At 53.9% G+C, this 19,184-nt stretch overlaps 1 protein-coding gene across 2 annotated transcripts in view; it reads left to right on the top strand.

The window, feature by feature from the left end:
* LIMK1 (LIM domain kinase 1) overlaps window positions 1-19,184 on the top strand; it is a 38,739-nt gene that overhangs the window by 7,583 nt on the left and 11,972 nt on the right. The window contains exons 1-9 of one of the 2 annotated variants that reach the window (XM_009453328.3): window positions 1,208-1,941; window positions 5,290-5,428; window positions 5,749-5,858; window positions 7,701-7,907; window positions 14,541-14,646; window positions 14,743-14,909; window positions 15,676-15,859; window positions 16,535-16,621; window positions 17,573-17,704. In XM_009453328.3, coding sequence (XP_009451603.1) covers window positions 1,892-1,941; window positions 5,290-5,428; window positions 5,749-5,858; window positions 7,701-7,907; window positions 14,541-14,646; window positions 14,743-14,909; window positions 15,676-15,859; window positions 16,535-16,621; window positions 17,573-17,704 — 1,182 coding nt within the window. In that variant the 5' untranslated portion in view covers window positions 1,208-1,891. Of the gene's footprint in view, window positions 1-1,207; window positions 1,942-5,289; window positions 5,429-5,748; window positions 5,859-7,700; window positions 7,908-14,540; window positions 14,647-14,742; window positions 14,910-15,675; window positions 15,860-16,534; window positions 16,622-17,572; window positions 17,705-19,184 lie in introns of those variants that run through there. The other variant, XM_001148746.6, reaches the window with a different exon arrangement.

Genomic DNA, 19,184 nt, shown 5'->3' with positions numbered 1-19,184 from the left:
AAAATTAGCCAGGCGTGGTGGTGCGTACCTGTAGTCCCAGCTACTCAGGAGGCTGAGATGGGAGGATCATTTGAACCCAGGATGTCGAAGCTGCAGTGAGCTGTGATCACGCCACTGCACTCTGGCCTGGGCAACAGAGCGAGACACTGTCTCAAATTTTTAAAAAGCGATTTTACAAATGAGGTGCGGAGTTCAGTCACTTGCCAAAAGTCTCACAGCGCGTGAGGAGTAGAATCAGGACTGGAACCGAGGCAGCCTGGCTTCAGAGCCTACAGTGTAACCACAGCTTAGTCCCACACCTCCCAGACCAACAGGGTCCCTGCCTTCTAGTGGGCAAGACACTCAGTGAACAAATGTAGTGTCAGGTATTGGGGGACAGCACTCTCAGGAAGTGATGTTTAAGGGACAGAATTGAAGGGAGCAGTGTTTAGAGGATGTCGGGGGTAGGGCGGGTGCATGTGCAAAGGCCTTGGGGTGGGAATGTGCTTGGCACAACTGAGGACCACAAAGCCAGCGTGCGGGAGCGCAGTCAGTGGCCAGGGGTGCATAGAGCCTTGTGGGCCCCATGGAAGGTGCCGTTGGCTGTGCAGCTTTTTTTTTTTTTTTTTGAGACAGAGTCTCGCTTTTGTTGCCCAGGCTGGAGTGCAGTGGCGTGATCTCAGCTCACTGCAAACTCCACCTCCCGGGTTCAAGCGATTCTCCTGCCTCAGCTTCCCGGTAGCTGGGACTACAGGCGCCCACCACCACACCTGGCTAATTTTTGTGTTTTTAATAGAGACGGGGTTTCACCATGTTAGCCAGGCTGGCCTCGAACTCCTGACCTCAAGCGATCTGTCTACCTCAGCCTCCCAAAGTGCTGGGGTTACAGGCATGAGCCACTGCGCACAGCCAGCTGTGCATCTTTGAATGTCATAACCTGAGCATCTGAGAGCTGCTCCTGTCCCCTGGCCCCTGCTCTTGAGAAAGTCCCACGCTGATAGGACAGACAGGGTCATAAGTGCTGTGATGGGGGCCTGCAGGCTGCTGGAGGGCTCAGCCGGGACCAGATGCTGCCCCTCTTTGTAGAGTGGGACAATTGCTGCAGGCCCATGGGACCTCTGGTATTAGCCCTGAGGGTTGTCACTCCGGGGCCTGCCCCTTTCTGTGTTCTGACCTCCCAGCCCCTTGCAGGCCCCGCCCCCTTGCAGGCCCCGCCTCCCGGAAGATTATGACCAGGCTTGGACTGGTCCAGGCTTCCCTTTGGCTCACATACTGCCTCTGCGAGGTCCCCTCCAGGAAGCCTCCAGTGCACAACCCCCAGGGCTGCCGCATCCCTGGTAGCATCTCCTTGGCAGCTGGGTGGGCTGGCCCTGGGCAAGGAGGGCTGAGCATGCTGCTGGCCTGTGGGGTTGGAGCAGCAGCGGGATGCAACCTCCCTTTCTTCAGGGGACCTTTTTGGCGAGGACAAACTGTCCATAGGAAGTCGACCTCTGTTCCCTTGGGGGCAGCAGTGGAAGAGGCAGCTGCTTTTGAGCTTGTCCCTGTCCCCAGAGAAGCCTGAGGCCTTCAGTGCCGTTGCCAGGGCCGAGGCTGAGGAGCCTACAGCGTGTGTTCAGGACTGAGGGCCAGGGATGGGCCACAGGCTCCCTGCCTGGGGTCCAAGCCTAGATCGCTCGCTCCCCACCCGCACCAAAGCCCAGGCAAAGGGTGCTTCAGCCACTTCCTGTTGCAGGCTCAGACCAAGTCCCCTGGCACCCACGCGGCTGCAGCCTCCTCCTGTGCGCTGCAGCCACGCTGGCCCCACCCTCTGCAGCCTCCAATCCTGAGCCCCTGAGGGAGGATGGGGAAGCAGCTGGTCTGGCCACCCCTGCCCTCCCTTAGACCTCCAGAGCCCCCGGTGTAGCCACAGAGGATGCTGTTGGCTTCAGCCCCAAGAAGACGCCGCTTCCTCCAGAGGGCTAAGTAAGTGGGAATCCCCCTCCCTACTTGTCCCGGGCTCCAGGCAGGGCCCCTGGTGTAAGGCCTGGGGCTGGAAGCCGACCCACCTAGGTCCAGGCTCTGGGGCAGAACTGAAACTCCTTGGTTACCGTCGGCTGCTGCCTGGGAGCAGGCCACTGCCAAAGCTGTGGGTCCTTCCAGGACAGTCTCCCCATGAGGCCAGTCCTCCACCTGCTGTTTCTTCACACCTGGTGGCCAGGGATGTGGCCCTGGGTAGAGCGATGATTCTCCACTCCTGTCATTATGGAAGCCACCGCTGTCTCCCAGCCCAGCCAGCCACCTGGGCTGCAGAGCACCCGTTTCATGCCCTCCGGGTGCCTCCCCCTTCTCCTGCCCCAGCCTGGCTTTGTCCTACCCTGCTGTCAGGGAGGGGTACCCTGGAGTGGGGCCAGGGCATGGCTCTCCCCCGAGGGAGTTCCTCTCTGGCTGTCCCCAGGGCAGCTCTGCACAGCCTCAGTACCTGGCACACCTCCCTTGACATCCTTCTTAGGGACAGTCAGGCACTCTGTGTGGGGCACTCAAGAGAGCCAGGCCCGTCAGCCTCTAGCTCCTGCCAGAATGCAGGCCTGAGGGGTGAGGGGCGGGGCAGGGGCAGGGGCAGGGACAGGAACAGGAACTCCGGCGTGCTCTCCATCCGCAAAGGTTCACTGAGGCCCCGAGCCCCAGCCACTGAGCCACCAAGTCAGCCTGGGCCAGGCCTGGGTGCCCTGTCTGCAATGGAGGCAGAGACGGGGTCTCGGGGCAGTTCTGAGGATGCTGGGTACACAGCGGGGGCCTCACCGGCAGGAATCGCTTATGCTCTCTCCTGGGCCAAGCTTTGTGGATGCCCAGCCTGGGGCCGCGGGGAGCTGGCAGGTCAGTGGCAGACACTGGTGGGCAGACCTAGTGTCTGGTAGAACAGGCATCAAGGAAGTGGTGACCGGAGGGAAGCCAAGTGCACTCAAACCCTCGGGTGAGTCATCACCGCCGGGTCTTTCACAGCTGCTGAAAGTGAGCAACAGTGATGAAGCTTTGTGAGTTTTCTGCGTGAGCGAGTGAATGGACCAGTAGCAGTTTCCAGGTTGCGGAAGAGCGTTCCCTCCCCGGGATGGGGACACTTGGTTACAGCAATTCCTAATCCCCCACCCACCCACCGCCCACTGCAGAGGTATGCGGGGGCCCTGCTTCCTGCAGGCAGGAGTGAGGGGCACTCCTGTGATGTGGCACCCCTGTGACCGAGGTCATGTGTGATCGGTGTAAGGGCAGGAAGCGAGTCATTGGTCTGCACCAGGCGTGAGGGCTTCTGCGAGGGCAGGACCCAAAGTCGGCCTGGCCTCCTGGCTGCAGCACTCCTTTCCCTTTCGAATTAGGTTAGAGCCCCGGGACGGGAGGTGCCCTGTAGACCACCCCCCTCACCAACTTCCGTCCTCCGCCCCACCCCCGCGGTGATCCGGTGAACTGCCGGCCCCCTGCTGTGCACCGAGTGGGGCAGTGACCCTGAACGTCGCGTCTCCTGCCGCCCCTGCCACCGCCACCACCTCCGGTGGCCCAGCCTCCGCATTCCCCACCCCCATGGAGGAATGCACCAGGCCTGCCTTCCTGGATGCACCCCTCACCCACATGCTTCCAAACCCTGGCATTTTCTGCTCCCCCTTTACTCCCACCCCTTCCCCTAGGCTCCCAGACAAAGGGGAACTGGCTGGATCCTCTTAAAGGGACAGTGTCCCACCAGCTTACTGCTGAACTCCCCTCCTCAACCCCAGTTCCCTAGTTACAGTTAATTAGCATTAGCAGACAGCCCATGAGTGATACCCATGCAGGCCCCAGGCTGTGGAGAGTTTCCTGGGTAGGAAACAGCCCTTAAGGTCCCTCATCTCATCCAGGTCCCAGTCTTTCCTACCTGCCTCTCTCCTAGATTGTGGCCCTTTGGAGCCTGGTTCTTCTGTCCCTGTGTGACCGACCCATAGCACCCAAACAGTGGCAGAGCGGGACGGACCCCCTAGCCTGTTCTCTGTGTGGGTCCGTACCCTGACCCAGACATGCCCCCCAACAGCAGGACCCAGGGGGGCACATGTGTGCCTGCGGGTTCACTGGGGCACCCGCATTTGGTTTATTTTATTTTTTAGAGAGAGGGTCTTGCTGTGTCACCCAGCTGGAGTGCAGTGGTGTAATCATAGCACACTGCAGCCTTGAACTCCTGGGCTCAAGCGATCCTCCCTCCCCAGCCTCCCTAGTAGCTGGGAGTACAGGACCCACTGTATCCTGGCTAATTTTTTAATAATTTTTTTAAGAGATGGGGTCTTACTGTGTTGCCCAGGCTGGCCTCAAACCTCTGGCCTCAAGTGATCCTCCCACCTTCGCCTCCTGAAGTGCTGAGATTACAGGCATGAGCCACCATGCCCATCCCAGACTGACATTTCTATATTTGTTCATCCTGGCTGGGCAGGGCTGCTGGTCCCCACCCCACCGGGATGCTTGGCTGGGAAAAAGCCGGGAATGTAGGTCTAACCCTGGCCTGTGTTGTGGCACCTACAGCCTGGCATTCCTCCCCATCTGCCCTTCAAGGCCCCACCAACCAGGCCTCCTTGGTAGCCTCTAGTGAGGAAACAGGCGAACCCTGGCTTTGATGACCCTGCATACCTGGGGATTCTCCTCCATTTTGCTTTTTCTTTTTTTTTTTTTTTTTTTTTTTTTTGGAGACAGAGTCTCACTCTTGTCCAGGCTGCAGTGCAGTGGCACAATTTTGGCTCACTGCAACCTCTGCCTCCCAGGTTCAAGCGATTCTTCTGCCTCAGCCTCCCGAGTAGCTGGGATTACAGGTGCCCACCACCATGCCTGGCTAGTTTTTGTATTTTTAGTGGAGACTGGGTTTTGCCATGTTGGCCAGGCTGGTCTCGGACTCCTGACCCCAAGTGATCTGCCCACCTCGGCCTCCCAAAGTGCTGGGATTACAGGCGTGAGCCACCGCTTTGGGAGGCCGAGGTGGGCGGATCACGAGGTCAAGAGCTCGAGACCATCCTGGCCAAGATGGTGAAACCCCATCTCTATTAAAAATACAAAAAATTAGCTGGGCATGGTGGTGTGTGCCTGTAGTCCCAGCTACTCAGGAGGCTGAGGCAGGAGGATCACTTGAACCCGGAAGGCAGAGGTTGCAGTGAGCCGAGATCGAGCCACTGCACTGCAGCCTGGCGACAGAGCAAGACTCCGTCTCAAAAAACAAACAAAAAGAAAACTTGTTCTAATTCTTACAAAGGTGCCTGTAGCCGAGGCAGGGGCCCAGGTGAGGTGGAGGAGGGCGGGAGTGGACGTCTCAGCCCGGCCCCTCTCCTGCAGGTGTTGTGACTGCAGTGCCTCCCTGTCGCACCAGTACTATGAGAAGGATGGGCAGCTCTTCTGCAAGAAGGACTACTGGGCCCGCTATGGCGAGTCCTGCCATGGGTGCTCTGAGCAAATCACCAAGGGACTGGTTATGGTGAGCGCCCCCTGCCTTGCACACTCACCTGGGGTGGGGGTATCCAAGCAGACCCCATGCTCCAGGTCTCTCTCCCATCATTGTCTCTCCTGGTCTCCTTTTTGCTGGTCTTTGGAGCTGCTTTCTGAGCCTGACTTGTCTGTCTGTATCCCTTAGCGCCCCCATCTATGGAGCCAGCTCTGTCCAGGAGCTCAGCAGCTGGCCAGCCGGGTCCCCGCAGTTGTTTTTTTGGTGACACCCTTCGAAGAGGCCTAGGGGAGGATCTGTGGGGGTTGTTGCGTCTGCTGAGCTGGGCTGTTCCCTCCTCACCCCCGCACCAGGTGGCTGGGGAGCTGAAGTACCACCCCGAGTGTTTCATCTGCCTCACGTGTGGGACCTTTATCGGTGACGGGGACACCTACACGCTGGTGGAGCACTCCAAGCTGTACTGGTGAGTGCCTTGGCCCCTCCCTGAGCCTGGGAGGCCCACCTGTGTCACAGATCTGCAAGGGTGCTGACTCTCCCACACCCGGGCCTCCTGCCCTTTCCCATGGGGTGAGGTTTGTTGGGGCAAATGTTCATATCTCCTTTCCCATCCCGGCATGGAAACAAGTGAGAAATAACACACAGAAGTCAGTGTGAAAAAGCCTCAGACGGCCAGGCATGCTGGCTCACGCCTGTAATCCCAGCACTTTGGGATTCCGAGGTGGGTGGATCCCTTGAGGCTAGGAGTTCAAGACCAGCCTGGCCAACATTGTGGAACCCCACCTCTATTAAAAATACAAAAATTAACCAGGTGTGGTGGCGGGTGCCTGTAATCCCAGCTACTCAGGAGGCTGAGGCAGGAGACTCTCTTGAACCTGGGAGGTGGAAGTTGCAGTGAGCCAAGATTGCACCACTGCCCTCCAGCCTGGGCAACAGAGCAAGACTCTGTCTCAAAACAAAAAACCTCAGACGTCAGCTTTCTTACTGGCCATGGCTGCAGCATGGTGCTGGCACAAACCACCAGAGGTGGGGTGGATGCCACAAGTTAAGGACACCATCCCCAGCATAACTGCTCCCTCTTTAGACACCAGCCACAAGTTCAGGGGTCCCCAACCCACTCACACTTCTGACCGACTGGCTACAAATTCAGGGACTCCCAAGACCCTGCCAAGTTTGATTGTTTGCTAACAGACTCACAGAACTCAGGAAAGCCTCCATTTTTATTCCAGTTTTATTATGAAGGACACAGCTCAGGTCCGACCAAATGAAGAAGCATCTCCCCTCCCTCCCCTAGCACATCAATGTGATCACCAACCAGGAAGCTTCACTGAGCTTCAGCAGCCAGAGTTTTTATTGGGATTTCATTACGTCGTCATGACTGATTGAGTCATTGGCCGTATGATCAAGCTTAGTCTCTAGCCCCCATTCTTGGAGGTCAGGCTGGATGAAAGCTGCAACCCTCTTCAAATCACATGATGTATCTTTGCGGGGCTGAGTCTCTCATTAGTATCAACTCAGGAATAGTCCGAGGGGCTCATGAATAACAAAGATACCCCATTCCAAGGACTTAGAGTCTCCCTCCCAGGAATCAGGACAAAACCCAGACAGATTCTTTCTTATACCACACTGATCAAGCTGGATTAGAGGACAACGTGGCTTGATTCCAGATGGGCTTTTAATGACTTCCTCCTGAACTGGATTTATCCTCAGGCCTTGTCCTGGCCGCCTTACAGGATCACAGCGAGTAGACAGACCCGAATGACTCAGAGGGACGAGGGCTGGCTGGGCACGCACAGTTCCTGCTCCCAGTTCCATAGGAGAAGTGAAAGAAAAGAAAGCTGGCCAGGTGCAGTGGCTCACCCCTATAATCCCAGCACTTTGGGAGGCCAAGGCAGGCAGATCACCTGAGGTCTGGCGTTTGAGGCCAGCCTGGCCAACATGGTGAAACCGTCTCTACTAAAAATAAGAAATTAGCCAGGCATGGTGGTGCGTGCCCGTAATCCCAGCTACTTAGGAGGCTGAGGCAGGAGAATCGCTTGAACCCAGGAGGCGGAGGTTACAGTGAGCCAAGATCACACCACTGCACTTTTGGACAATTGCTAGCTTTCCTTTTCTTTTGAGACAGAGTCTTGCTTTGTCACCCAGGCTGGGGTGCAGTGTTGTAATCAACAGAGTGAGACTCCATCTCAAAAAAAAAAAAAAAAAAAGGAAGGGATTGGGGGAAGAGCCTGGGGCTGGGGGCTGCAGAGATGCTGAAATTGATGACGCCCTTGACACTCTTTTCTTCCCACCCCGGCGGCTCTTGCAGCGGGCACTGCTACTACCAGACTGTGGTGACCCCCGTCATCGAGCAGATCCTGCCTGACTCCCCCGGCTCCCACCTGCCCCACACCGTCACCCTAGTGTCCATCCCAGCCTCATCTCATGGCAAGCGTGGACTTTCAGTCTCCATCGACCCCCCGCACGGCCCACCGGGCTGTGGCACCGAGCACTCACACACCGTCCGCGTCCAGGGGTGAGTGGCCGGCCTGCCGAGGCTGCCATCGGTGTGGCTATGGCTGTTGATGTGGGTGGCAGAGTCTGGCACTGGGGGCCCTGAAAATGAATGGGCGAGTGTTTGGGTACAGATGGGGCCCAGTTCTGACAACCTGGTTTGCCAGATTTCTGGCCCAGTCATTCCTCTGAATACCATTACAAATGCCAGATACAATAAAAAGACATTTTCAACCGGGCATGGTGGCCCACACCTGTAATCTCAGCACTTCGGGAGGCCGAAGTGGGTGGATCACCTGAGGTCAGGAGTTCGAGACCAGCCTGGGCAATGTGGTGAAACCCCGTCTCTACTAAAAATACAAACGTAGCCAGGCATGGTGGTGTGTGCCTATAGTGCCAGCTGCTTGGGAGGCTGAGGCAGGAGAATCACTTGAACCCAGGAGGTGGAGGTTTCAGTGAGCCCAGACTGCCATTGCACTCCAGGCTGGGCAACAAGAGTGTAACTCTGTATCAAAAAAATAAAAATAAAAAAAACACACTCAAAAAATAAAAAGACATTTTCTTTAGTCCATGTCTGATCCAACAAGAAAGAGGAGGAACCAAGTCAAGAATGAGTGAAGAAGCTGGGCGCAGTAACTCACACCTGTAATCTCAGCACTTTGGGAGGCCAAAGTGAGAGGATCACTTAAGGCCAGAAGTTTGAGACCAGCTTGGGCAACATAGTGAGACCTGCATGTCTACAAAAAAAAAAAAAAATTAAAAATTAGCCGGGCATGGTGAAATCACTGAACACATAAAGGCTGGGCATGGTTGCTCACACTTATAATCGAAACACTTTGGGAGGCTGAGATGGGAGGATCACTTGAGGCCAGGAGTTCGAAACCAGCCTGGGAAACATTGTAGTCACAGCTACTTGGGAGGCTGAGGCAGAAGGATCTCTTGAGCCCAGGAGGTCGTGGCTACAGTGAGCTATAATTGCACGACTGCACTCTAGGCTGGGCAATGGAGCAAAACCCTGTCTCAAAAAAATGGGGCAGGGCTGATAAAGATTAGATTACTGTGTGACTCTGAGCAGCTGCTTTCTCTCTAGGCTTTGGGGGTCTGTTTGAACAATGAGGGAGTTGGATACCTTGGAGCTTTCTAAGATTTCTGTGGCACCTTTATTGACACCTTGAGAAGTAGCATGCAGTGTTTCCACTTTTGGGCAATTGGTCACTTCTTTTTTTTTGAGACAGTCTCACTCTGTCGCCCAGGCTGGGGTGCAGTGGTGTGATACCAGCTCACTGCAACCTCCACCCACAAGGTTCAAGCAATTCTTGCACCTCAGCCTCCTGAGTAGCTGGGACTACAGGTGACCACACGTGGCTAATTTTTGTATTTTTAGTAAAGACAGGGTTTCACCATGTTGGCCAGGCTCGTTTCAAACTCCTGGACTCAAGTGATCCTCCCTTCTCGGCCTCCCAAAGTGCCGGGATTACAGGTGTGAGCCACCGTGCCCGGCCCAAGTGCTAGCTTTCTGTCTCTCTTTTTTTTTTTTCGAGACGGAGTCTTGCTGTGTCGCCCAGGCTGGAGTGCAGTGGTGTGGTCTCGGCTCACTGCAAGCCCCTCCTCCTGGGTTCACGCCATTCTCCTGCCTCAGCCTCCCGAGTAGCTGGGACTACAGGCACCTGCCACCATGCCCGGCTAATTTTTTTTTTATATTTAGTAGAGACAGGGTTTCACCATGTTAGGCAGGATGGTCTCGATCTCCTGACCTCGTGATCCGCCTGCCTTAGCCTCCCAAAGTGCTGGGATTACAGGCGTGAGCCACCGCGCCCGGCCCTACCAAGTGCTAGCTTTCATTTGACGCAGTGAATGTTTCTTGTACACCTGGCAGGTGCCTGGCACTGCATAGGCACTGTTGAGATGTGAAGGTGGCCCTGGGGACAGAAAATTGTACTGGGCTTGACTGTGTGTCGCCATCCCTTGGCATCAGCCAAGCCAGCAGCTGCTTTACATACATGAGTGAGCAGACAGCTGCTTGAAAGAGATGAGGAAACTCCCAGACCAACGGCTCTTACCAGAGGGCCAAGGGAGGTCCCCACAGAGTCAGAGGCTGCTGCTGGTCCCTGAAATCCAGGCAGAATTTTAGAAATGAAGACAGTCAGCTGGGTGCAGTGGCTCATGCCTGTTATCTCAGCCACTTCGGAGGGCTGAGGTGAGAGGATTGCTTGAGCCCAGGAGGTGGAGGCTGCAGCAAGCTATGATGACACCATGCATTCCAGCTTGGGCGACAGAGCGAGACCCTATCTCTAAAATAAAAATGGAGAAGAGAGTTAATGACGTCTCCTCCCTGTCTGCCTCACTGGGTAAGCATTCGCCCAGCCAACATCTGGAACATCCCAGTTCTGCAAAGAGCCACACCCTTCCCAGAAAGAGCCCAACTTGCCAAAGATTTACTTATTTGTTTTAAACTGGTTTTAGTTGACCGCTTTTCATTTTGTGTATAGCAGCGTTTTAAGGAAGGTCTAATTTATCCAGGCCACCTGCTGCTTTAGCAAACCAAGGGAGAGGATGTGAGATTCTAAGGAATTTACATATGTATGTCATATATATATATACAGACACACAATTTTTTTTTGAGACAGGGTCTTGCTCTGTCATACAGGCTGGAGTGCAGTGGCACAATTATAGCTCACTGTAGCCTCAGACGCCTGTGCTCAAGCAATCCACTCACCTCGGCCTCCTGAGTAGTGAGACTACAGGCACACACCACCACACCCAGCTAATTTTTTAATTTTTTGTAGAGACTGAGTCTTGCTGTGTCGCCCAGGCTAGTCTTGAACTCCTGGGCTCAAGCAATCCTCCCACATTGGCTTCCCAAAGTGCTAGGATTACAGGCGTGAGCCACTATGCCTGGCTTATTTTTAAGGTTATATGCATGCAAAGCCCGTATCAATGAAAATATTTTCTTTGGTTTTTTTCAACTTTTCATCTTCGCATTTTGCAGATTTATAGAAAATTTGCTAAAATAATAAGTCCATTGAATACATACACACCCTTCACCAAGGGTCACCAATTCGTAACTGCCATATTTGGGAGTTATATGTGTGTCTCTCTATATATACATATATGGATACAGATACATATACATGTTTAGTGACTTGTTTATATTTGTACATATATGTACATGTTGTTATTTATTGATCGTTTGGGAGTAAGTTGCAGGGATCATTGACTCCCCCACAATTATGCTAGATATTCTCAAAAGAAGGACCTTCTCTTTTTTTTTTTTTTTTGGAGACAGGGTATCACTGTCATTGAGGCTGGAGTGCAGTGATGCGATCACAGCTCACTGCAGCCTCAACCTCCCAGGCTCAAGTGATCCTCCCACCTCTGCCTCCCAAGTAGCTGGGACTACAGGCACGGGCCACCACGCCTGGCTAGGCATTCTGTTATGTAATTATCAATTGTATCTTATAGTTCAGTGATCACATTTTGGAAATGTAACATTGATACCATTATCTAATACACAGACCATATTCAAATTTTGCCTATTGTCTCTATACTGAACTACTGAACTGTCCTTTATAGCAATCTCCCCCTCATCCACAGTCCAGTCCATGATCAACATTGCATTTAATAGTCATGTGTCATCAGTATCTTTTTTTTTTTGAGACGGAATTTTGCTCTTGTTGCCCAGGTTGGAGCGCAATGGCGCAATCTTGGCTTATTGCAACCTCCGCCTTTGGGCTTAAGTGATTCTCCTGCCTCAGCCTCCTAAGTAGCTGAGATTACAGTCGTGCACCATTATGCATGCCTAATTTTTGTATTTTTATTAGAGATGGGGTTTTACCATGTTGCCCAAGCTGGTCTTGAACTCCTGACCTCAAATGATCCACCCACCTCAGCCTCCCAAAATGCTGGGTTTACAGGCATGAGCCACTGCGTCTGGCCATTTCCTCAGCCTTTCATTGCCCTTCATGATCTTGACATTTTTGAAGTATACAGGCCAGTCATTAAAGTAAAATGTTTTTCCTTTTTTTTTTTTTTAAAAGAGAGACAGGGTCTCACTGTGTTGCCCAGGCTGGTCTCAGACTCCTAGGCTCAAGTGATCCTCCCGCCTCAGCTTCCCAAAGTGCTGGGATTACAGGCGTGAGCCATCGCACCCGCCCTCGCATTTGGGTTTGACTGATGTTTCCTCTTAGGGAGACAGGCTCTGCGGGTTTGGCCTGATACTGCATAAGTGATCCTCTGTCCTTCCAAGTGGATCTTGCCGGGAGACATATGATGTCAGTGTGCCCTTTGCTGAGGATGTTCACTTTGATTACTTGTTTTTTCTGTACTGTAAGGATTTTTTTCCCTTTGTCATCAATAAACCATTTGTGAGATTTGAGTCTGTAAATATCCTGTTCCCAAAAACCCTTCCCCAAATGATTTGAGCATCTATTGATGATTCTTGCCTGTAGCGATTATTACTAGGGTGGCTACCAAATGCTGAATTTCTAACTCTGTTCTTCCTTCTGCATTTGTTACTGTAAGGAAGAGCTTCTCCCCCATACGAGAATAGTCTTTTTGTTTGCTTGGTTGTTTTTTTGAGATAGGGTCTCACTCTGTTGCCCAGGCTGGAGTGCAGTGACATGATCATAGCTCACTGCAGCCTCGACCTCATGGGCTCAAGCGATCCTCCTGCCTCAGCCTCTCAAGTAGCTGGGACTACAGGCAGCACCACCATGCCTGGCTAATTTTTTATTTTTTGTAACGGTGAGGTCTCACTATTTTGCTCAGGCTGGTCCCGAACTCCTGACCTCAAGTGATCTTCCCACCTCAGCCTCCCAAATAGCTGGGATTACAGGAGTGTGCCACCATGCTCAGCTAATTTTCTGTAAAAAATGTCATAGAGATGGGGTCTTGCTATGCTGCCCAGGCTGGTCTCAAACCCCTAGTCTCAAGCAATCCTCCCACCTTGGCCTCCCAAAGTGCTGGGATTCCAGGCATGAGCCACCACACCTGGCCCTGTTTTTCTTAAAGTTCTCAGTCTTCTCTCTGCCTTACCCCCATCCTCTTTTCCATCTCCAGGACCTAGGGCAGAGACAAAGTGAGCATTCCCTAAAAAACTTTTATGAGGCAAAATGAAAACCAGGTCCCAGACTGGGCGTGGTGGCTCACGCCTATAATCCCAGCACTTTGGGAGGCCAAGGTGGGTGGATTACCTGAGGTCAGGAGTTCAAGACCAGCCTGACCAACATAGAGAAACCCCATCTGTACTAAAAATACAAAATTAGCCAGGCATGGTGGCACATGCCTGTAATCCCAGCTACTCAGGAGCCCGAGGCAAGAGAATCACTTGAACCTGGGAGGCAGAAGTTGCAGTGAGCCGAGATCACTCCATTGCACTCCAGCCTGGGCAACAAGAGCAAAACTCTGTCTCAAAAAAAAAAAAGAAAAGAAAAGAAAACCAGGTCCCTAACACCGAAGAGTTAAAAGAAATAAGTAAATTTGGCAAATTGGTCTTTTTGTGAGTTAGCTTATGGGCAACTGATCGAGGGTCTCTTTCCCGTCTTCACCCTGCAATTGTGGCTCAGGGCAAGCTGCCAGCTCCCTCCTGCCAATGCAGGAGCAATAGAGCTTGGCCTCCTCTTGCAGGCGAGTTTGGGAGTCAGATATGAAGCTACTAATCTGGGACCTTTTTGGGACCCAAGGCACTCATCTGCCCCAAGCATACCAGGCAGGCCAGGTGCAGTGACTCATGTCTGTAATCCTAGCACTTTGTTTTTGCGACGGAGTCTCGCTCTGTCCACCCAGGCTGGAGTGCAGTGGCAGAATCTTGACTCACTGCAACCTCCACCTCCCAGGTTCAAGCAATTCCTGCCTCAGCCTCCCAAGTAGCTAGGACTACAGGCGCCCACTGCCACGCCTGGCTAATTTTTGTATTTTCAGTAGAGATGGCGTTTCACCATGTTGGCCAGGCTGGTCTCAAACTCCTGACTTCAAGTAATCCATCCGCCTTGGCCTCCCAAACTGTTGGGATTACAGGTGTGAGCCACTGCGCCTGGCCAGTCCTAGCCCTTTGGGAGGCTAAGGCGGGCGGATTGCATGAGCTCAGGAGTTCGAGACCAGCCTGGGAAATGTGGTGTAACCCCATCTCTACTAAAAATACAAAAAAAATTAGCTGGGTGTGGTGGTGTGCACCTGTAATCCCAGCTACTCGGGAGGCTGAGGTACGAGAATCGCTTGAACTCAGGAGGCAGAGGCTGCAGTGAGCTGAGATTGTGCCATTGCACTCCAGCCTGGGTAACAGAGTGAGATTCTGTCTCCAAAAAAAAAAAAAAATCGAGACCAAGCATACCTGGGAGTTGGAAGGATAGATAGATCTGTTCCCCCAGGGTGGAGACAATGGTCCATTGAATGGGAACAGCTGAGCATCCTGTGTGGGTGGCCAGTGCCTACAAGCGTGCCACCTTCTCCAGCTCACACCTGTGGCAGACATCAGTAATTGATTACAGAATTCCTCCCCTGAAACCAGAACTCGGTGTTCTGGCCATCTGCTACTTCCCAGTCACACGAAGTAGAATCCTCCACCTGCTCACCCTGGATCTGGTGCCCTTCGCCTTGGTTTCTTGTTGGGGCTCTGAGGGACAGGTGGGCACTGGCCTGACCCCTGCCTTACCCACAGAGTGGATCCGGGCTGCATGAGCCCAGATGTGAAGAATTCCATCCACGTCGGAGACCGGATCTTGGAAATCAATGGCACACCCATCCGAAATGTGCCCCTGGACGAGGTACGGTCCTGAGTCTGTGGGGCAGGACGGGAGGTAGTGCCTTCATGCCTAGCCCCCTCCCCACTCCACCCCCATTCACATGCCTGCTGTCCCCAGATTGACCTGCTGATTCAGGAAACCAGCCGCCTGCTCCAGCTGACCCTCGAGCATGACCCTCACGATACACTGGGCCACGGGCTGGGGCCTGAGACCAGCCCCCTGAGCTCTCCGGCTTATACTCCCAGCGGGGAGGCGGGCAGCTCTGCCCGGCAGAAACCTGTCTTGTAAGTCAGCCTGCTCCTCGGTTCAGCTGGGTGCTTTCACTCCTGCTGGGGCTCAGGGCCTGTGGGACCTAGGTCGGGGAGCCAGCCCTGCACAAATGCAGCCCAGGCTTGAGCCAGGGAGGTGGAGGCTGCAGTAAGCTGTCATCACACCACTGCTCTCCAGCTTGGGTGACAAAACAAGACCCACTCTCAAAAAAAAAGAGGAAACACACATTTTTTAAAAAGCCGGGGACGGGGCCAGGCGTGGTGGCTCATGCCTGTAATCCCAGCACTTTGGGAGGCCGAGGCAGGTGGATCACCTGAGGTCAGGAGTTCAAGACCAGCCTGGCCAACATGGGAAACCTCATCTTTACTGAAAATACAAAAATTAGCCGGGCTTGGTGGCGGGTGCCTGTAGTCCCAGCTACTCGGGAGGCTGAGGCAGATGAATCGCTTGAACTCAGGAGATGGAGGTTGCAGTGAGCCAAGGTCACGCCACTATACTCCAGCCTGGGCAACAGAGTGAGACTCTGTCTCAAAAAAAAAGAGGATGACAGAGCGGGATCTGAGGGGTTGAGGGGAGCTGGGGGCTGCCACTAGAGCCAGGATAGGCCGAGACACTGGGATGGGCAGCCTTTGGACTGTCCCAGGCGGGCCCTCCCAAAGCAGGGGGTGATTGCATAGACTGGCATGGACAGGGGCATGCAGGCAGGAGGAGGAAGGGGCAGGGCCTTGGCCGGGTGCTACCTGTCCCCCGGTGGCACTTGGCACCATGTGTGCCCCCCAGGAGGAGCTGCAGCATCGACAGATCTCCGGGCGCTGGCTCACTGGGCTCCCCGGCCTCCCAGCGCAAGGACCTGGGTCGCTCTGAGTCCCTCCGCGTAGTCTGCCGGCCACACCGCATCTTCCGGCCGTCGGACCTCATCCACGGGGAGGTGCTGGGCAAGGGCTGCTTCGGCCAGGCTATCAAGGTACAGAGCATGCCAGGGTCTCAGGGGACAGTCTGGGTGGGACTCCTCCATCCTCCTTCCTTCCCAGTCTATGGAAACACAGTGGAAGGGGTATCTGGCTTCCAGACTCCCTGGCCAGTGCCCTCTCCTCCCTTGGCCTCCTGGAGCTAATTAGGAACAGGGGACCTCCTACAGGTAGACTGAGACCTTATGTGCGGGAGGTCATTGAAAGGTGGCTCCTAGCCAGGCACAGTGGTTTATCCCTGTAATCCCAGCACTGTGAGAGGCTAAGGCTGTAGGATCGCTTGAGCCCAGGAATTCAAGACCAGCCTTGACGTCATCTCTACAAAAAATTTAAAAATTAATTGGGTATAGTGGTGCATGCCTGTGGTCCCAGCTACTTGGGAGGCTTAGGCAGGAGGATTGTGAGCCAGGAGTTCAAGGCTGCAGTGAGCTATGATCATGCCACTGCACTCCAGCCTGGGCAATAGAGCAAGACCCCATCTCAAAAAAAAAAAAAAAGACAAGGGATTAATACATCCCATCCACTTGGGTATTTGGGAACATCCCATGCACAGCCTAGAGTATGAAGCCATCTGCACATCTCCCTGGCAGTCCTGGGGTGGAGATGGGGCTTCCTAGAAGGCGGGCTTACAGCAGAGCCTCTGTCTTCACACCTCTGTGTCCCACACGCAGGTGACACACCGTGAGACAGGTGAGGTGATGGTGATGAAGGAGCTGATCCGGTTCGACGAGGAGACCCAGAGGACGTTCCTCAAGGAGGTCAGTGAGCGGAATGCCCTCTTCCCTCCAGAGGGACTTCCAGGTGCTCACCCCTGCCCCATCAACACAGGTCGGAAAAGGGCTCTGGGAACCATTGAAAGAAGAGCGAGCAGGCCAGGCATAGTGGCTCACGCCTGTAATCAATCCCAACACTTTGGGAGGTTAAGGAGAGAGGATACTTTGAGACCAACCTGGGCAACATAGCAAGACCCCGTCTCTACAAAAAAATTTTAAATTAACCGAGCTTGGCAATGTGCACCTGTCATCCCAGCTACTCGGGGGGCTGAGGTGGGAGGCTCGCTTGAGCCCAGGAGTTGGAGGCTGCAATGAGCCATGATTGCACCACTGCACTCCAGCCTGGGGAACAAGGCAAGACCCTGTGTCCAAAAAAAATAAAAGTAACTGCATTGGTCGGGCATAGTGGCTCACGCCTGTAATCCCAGCACTTTGGGAGGCTGAGCCGGGCGGATCACCTGAGGTCAGGAGTTCGAGACTACCCTGGCCAACATGGCAAAACCCCGTCTCTACTAAAAATACAAAAATTAGCCCGGCATGATGGTGGTGAGTGCCTGTCATCCAGGCTACTCAGGAGGCTGAGGCAGGAGAATTTCTTGAACTCAGGAGGCGGAGGTTGCAGTGAGCCAAGATCGTGCCGCTGCCCTCCAGCCTGGGCGACAGAGTGAGACTCCTTCTCAAAAAAAAAAAAAAAAAAAGAAAAAAGAAAGTAACTGCAGGCAGGGGACTGGGAAAAAGAGCATCGCTGGGGGTGGGGGCAGCTCAAGCAGAGGGCACAGGACGCCAGAGGGTGTGGCAGAGGCAGGAGAGGGGAGCTGGGGGTTCCGTATCTTTGAGACCGCCTACAGCCCCTGGTGGGATGGAAAAGGGAGAAGCAGACCCAAGCACAGCTGGGACCACACAGAGCCCGGGCCCAGCCTATTTGTGCCCCGCCAGGTGAAGGTCATGCGATGCCTGGAACACCCCAACGTGCTCAAGTTCATCGGGGTGCTCTACAAGGACAAGAGGCTCAACTTCATCACTGAGTACATCAAGGGCGGCACGCTCCGGGGCATCATCAAGAGCATGGTGAGTCCTGGGCAGAGCCAGCCACCCCAGCTGTGCGGCCCCGGGCAAAGCAGCTCCCTCTGTGAGCCTCAGTCTCATCTCTTCAATGGGGGGAAGCCACAGGGGTCTCAAAGGCCCTCTGAACCCTGATTCCTAATCAAAAAGGGGAGCGACTGACTCCATCTAAAGCTAGGAAAGGCCAGGTACAATGGTGCACACCTGTTATTCTAGCACTTTGGGAGCCCAAGGCAAGAGGATCACTCGAGGCCAGGAATTCAAGGCTGCAGTGAGCTGTGATCTCACCACTGCACTCCAGCCTGGACCACAGAGCAAGACCCTATCTCAAAAACTAAAATAAAATTCAGAGCTTTCCTTAAGGATTTGAATAAAATTACAAATCCATCTTTAGAAATAAAGTGCTCAGGCCAGGTGCAGTGGCTCATGCCTATAATCTCAGCACTTTCAGAGGCTGAGGCCAGCAGATCACCTGAGGTCAGGAGTCCAAGACCAGCCTGGCCAACATGGTGAAACCCCGTCTCTACTAAAAATACAAAAATTAGCTGGGCCTGGTGGCAGGCACCTGTAATCCCAGCACTTTGGGAGACTGAGGTTGGCAGATCACCTGAGGTCAGGAGTTCGAGACCATCCTGGTAACCCGTCTCTACTAAAAATACAAAAAATTAGCCGGGCAAGGTGGCGGGTGCCTGTAGTCCCAGCTACTCGGGAGACTGAAGCAGGAGAATGGCGTTGAACCCAGGGGGCAGAGCCTGCAGTGAGCCAAGATCGCACCACTGCACTCTAGCCTGGGTGACAGCGAGACTCCGTCTCAAAAAAAAAGCGCTTGGAGGAAGCCTCACAGAGCCCTGTGCTGGACCACGCCCTGGGGATCCAGTCCTGGCCTCCAGCCCCATTTCTGTACCACCCTGAGACCATGGGATCTTCCTCAGGTTGGATTACCTTGTATCCAAGGTGTGGACCCTATGGGCTCCTGCTAGGTGTAACTTGACACAACGGGTTCCGTTGTCAGGTGCAATTTAGAAACTCTGGGCTAGGCCAAGCGCAGTGGCTCACACCTGAATTCCCAAACTTTGGAAGGCCGAGGCAGGAGGGTCACTAGAGGTCAGGAGGTCAAGACCAGCTTGGACAACATAATGAGATCCCAATCCCATCTCTACAAAAAAAATTTTAAAATTAGCCAAATGTGATGGCACATGCCTGTGGTTCCAGCTCCACGGGAGGCTGAGGCAGAAGGATCACTTGAGCACAGGAGGTCGAGGCTGCACTCCAGCCTGGGTGATAGAGTGAGACCCTGTCTCAATAAAAAATAAAGATCTCCAAGGGGATGGGGTTTGAGAATGAGGCGTCTCCCCCAAATGATTTGAGCCCAAAGCCCCGTTCTCCTGGCGTAGCTCAGTGCTGCCACTCCGCAGGTGACCTTGCTGGGCCCTTCTACCTCTTACCTGTCTGTGAAAGTAGGTTCTAATTTTTTAAAAACCTAGAA

The sequence above is a fragment of the Pan troglodytes genome, chromosome 6, assembly GCF_028858775.2.
Source record: "Pan troglodytes isolate AG18354 chromosome 6, NHGRI_mPanTro3-v2.0_pri, whole genome shotgun sequence".
Taxonomy (NCBI): Eukaryota; Metazoa; Chordata; class Mammalia; order Primates; family Hominidae; genus Pan; species Pan troglodytes.
This window is presented reverse-complemented; position numbering and strand designations above follow the sequence as displayed.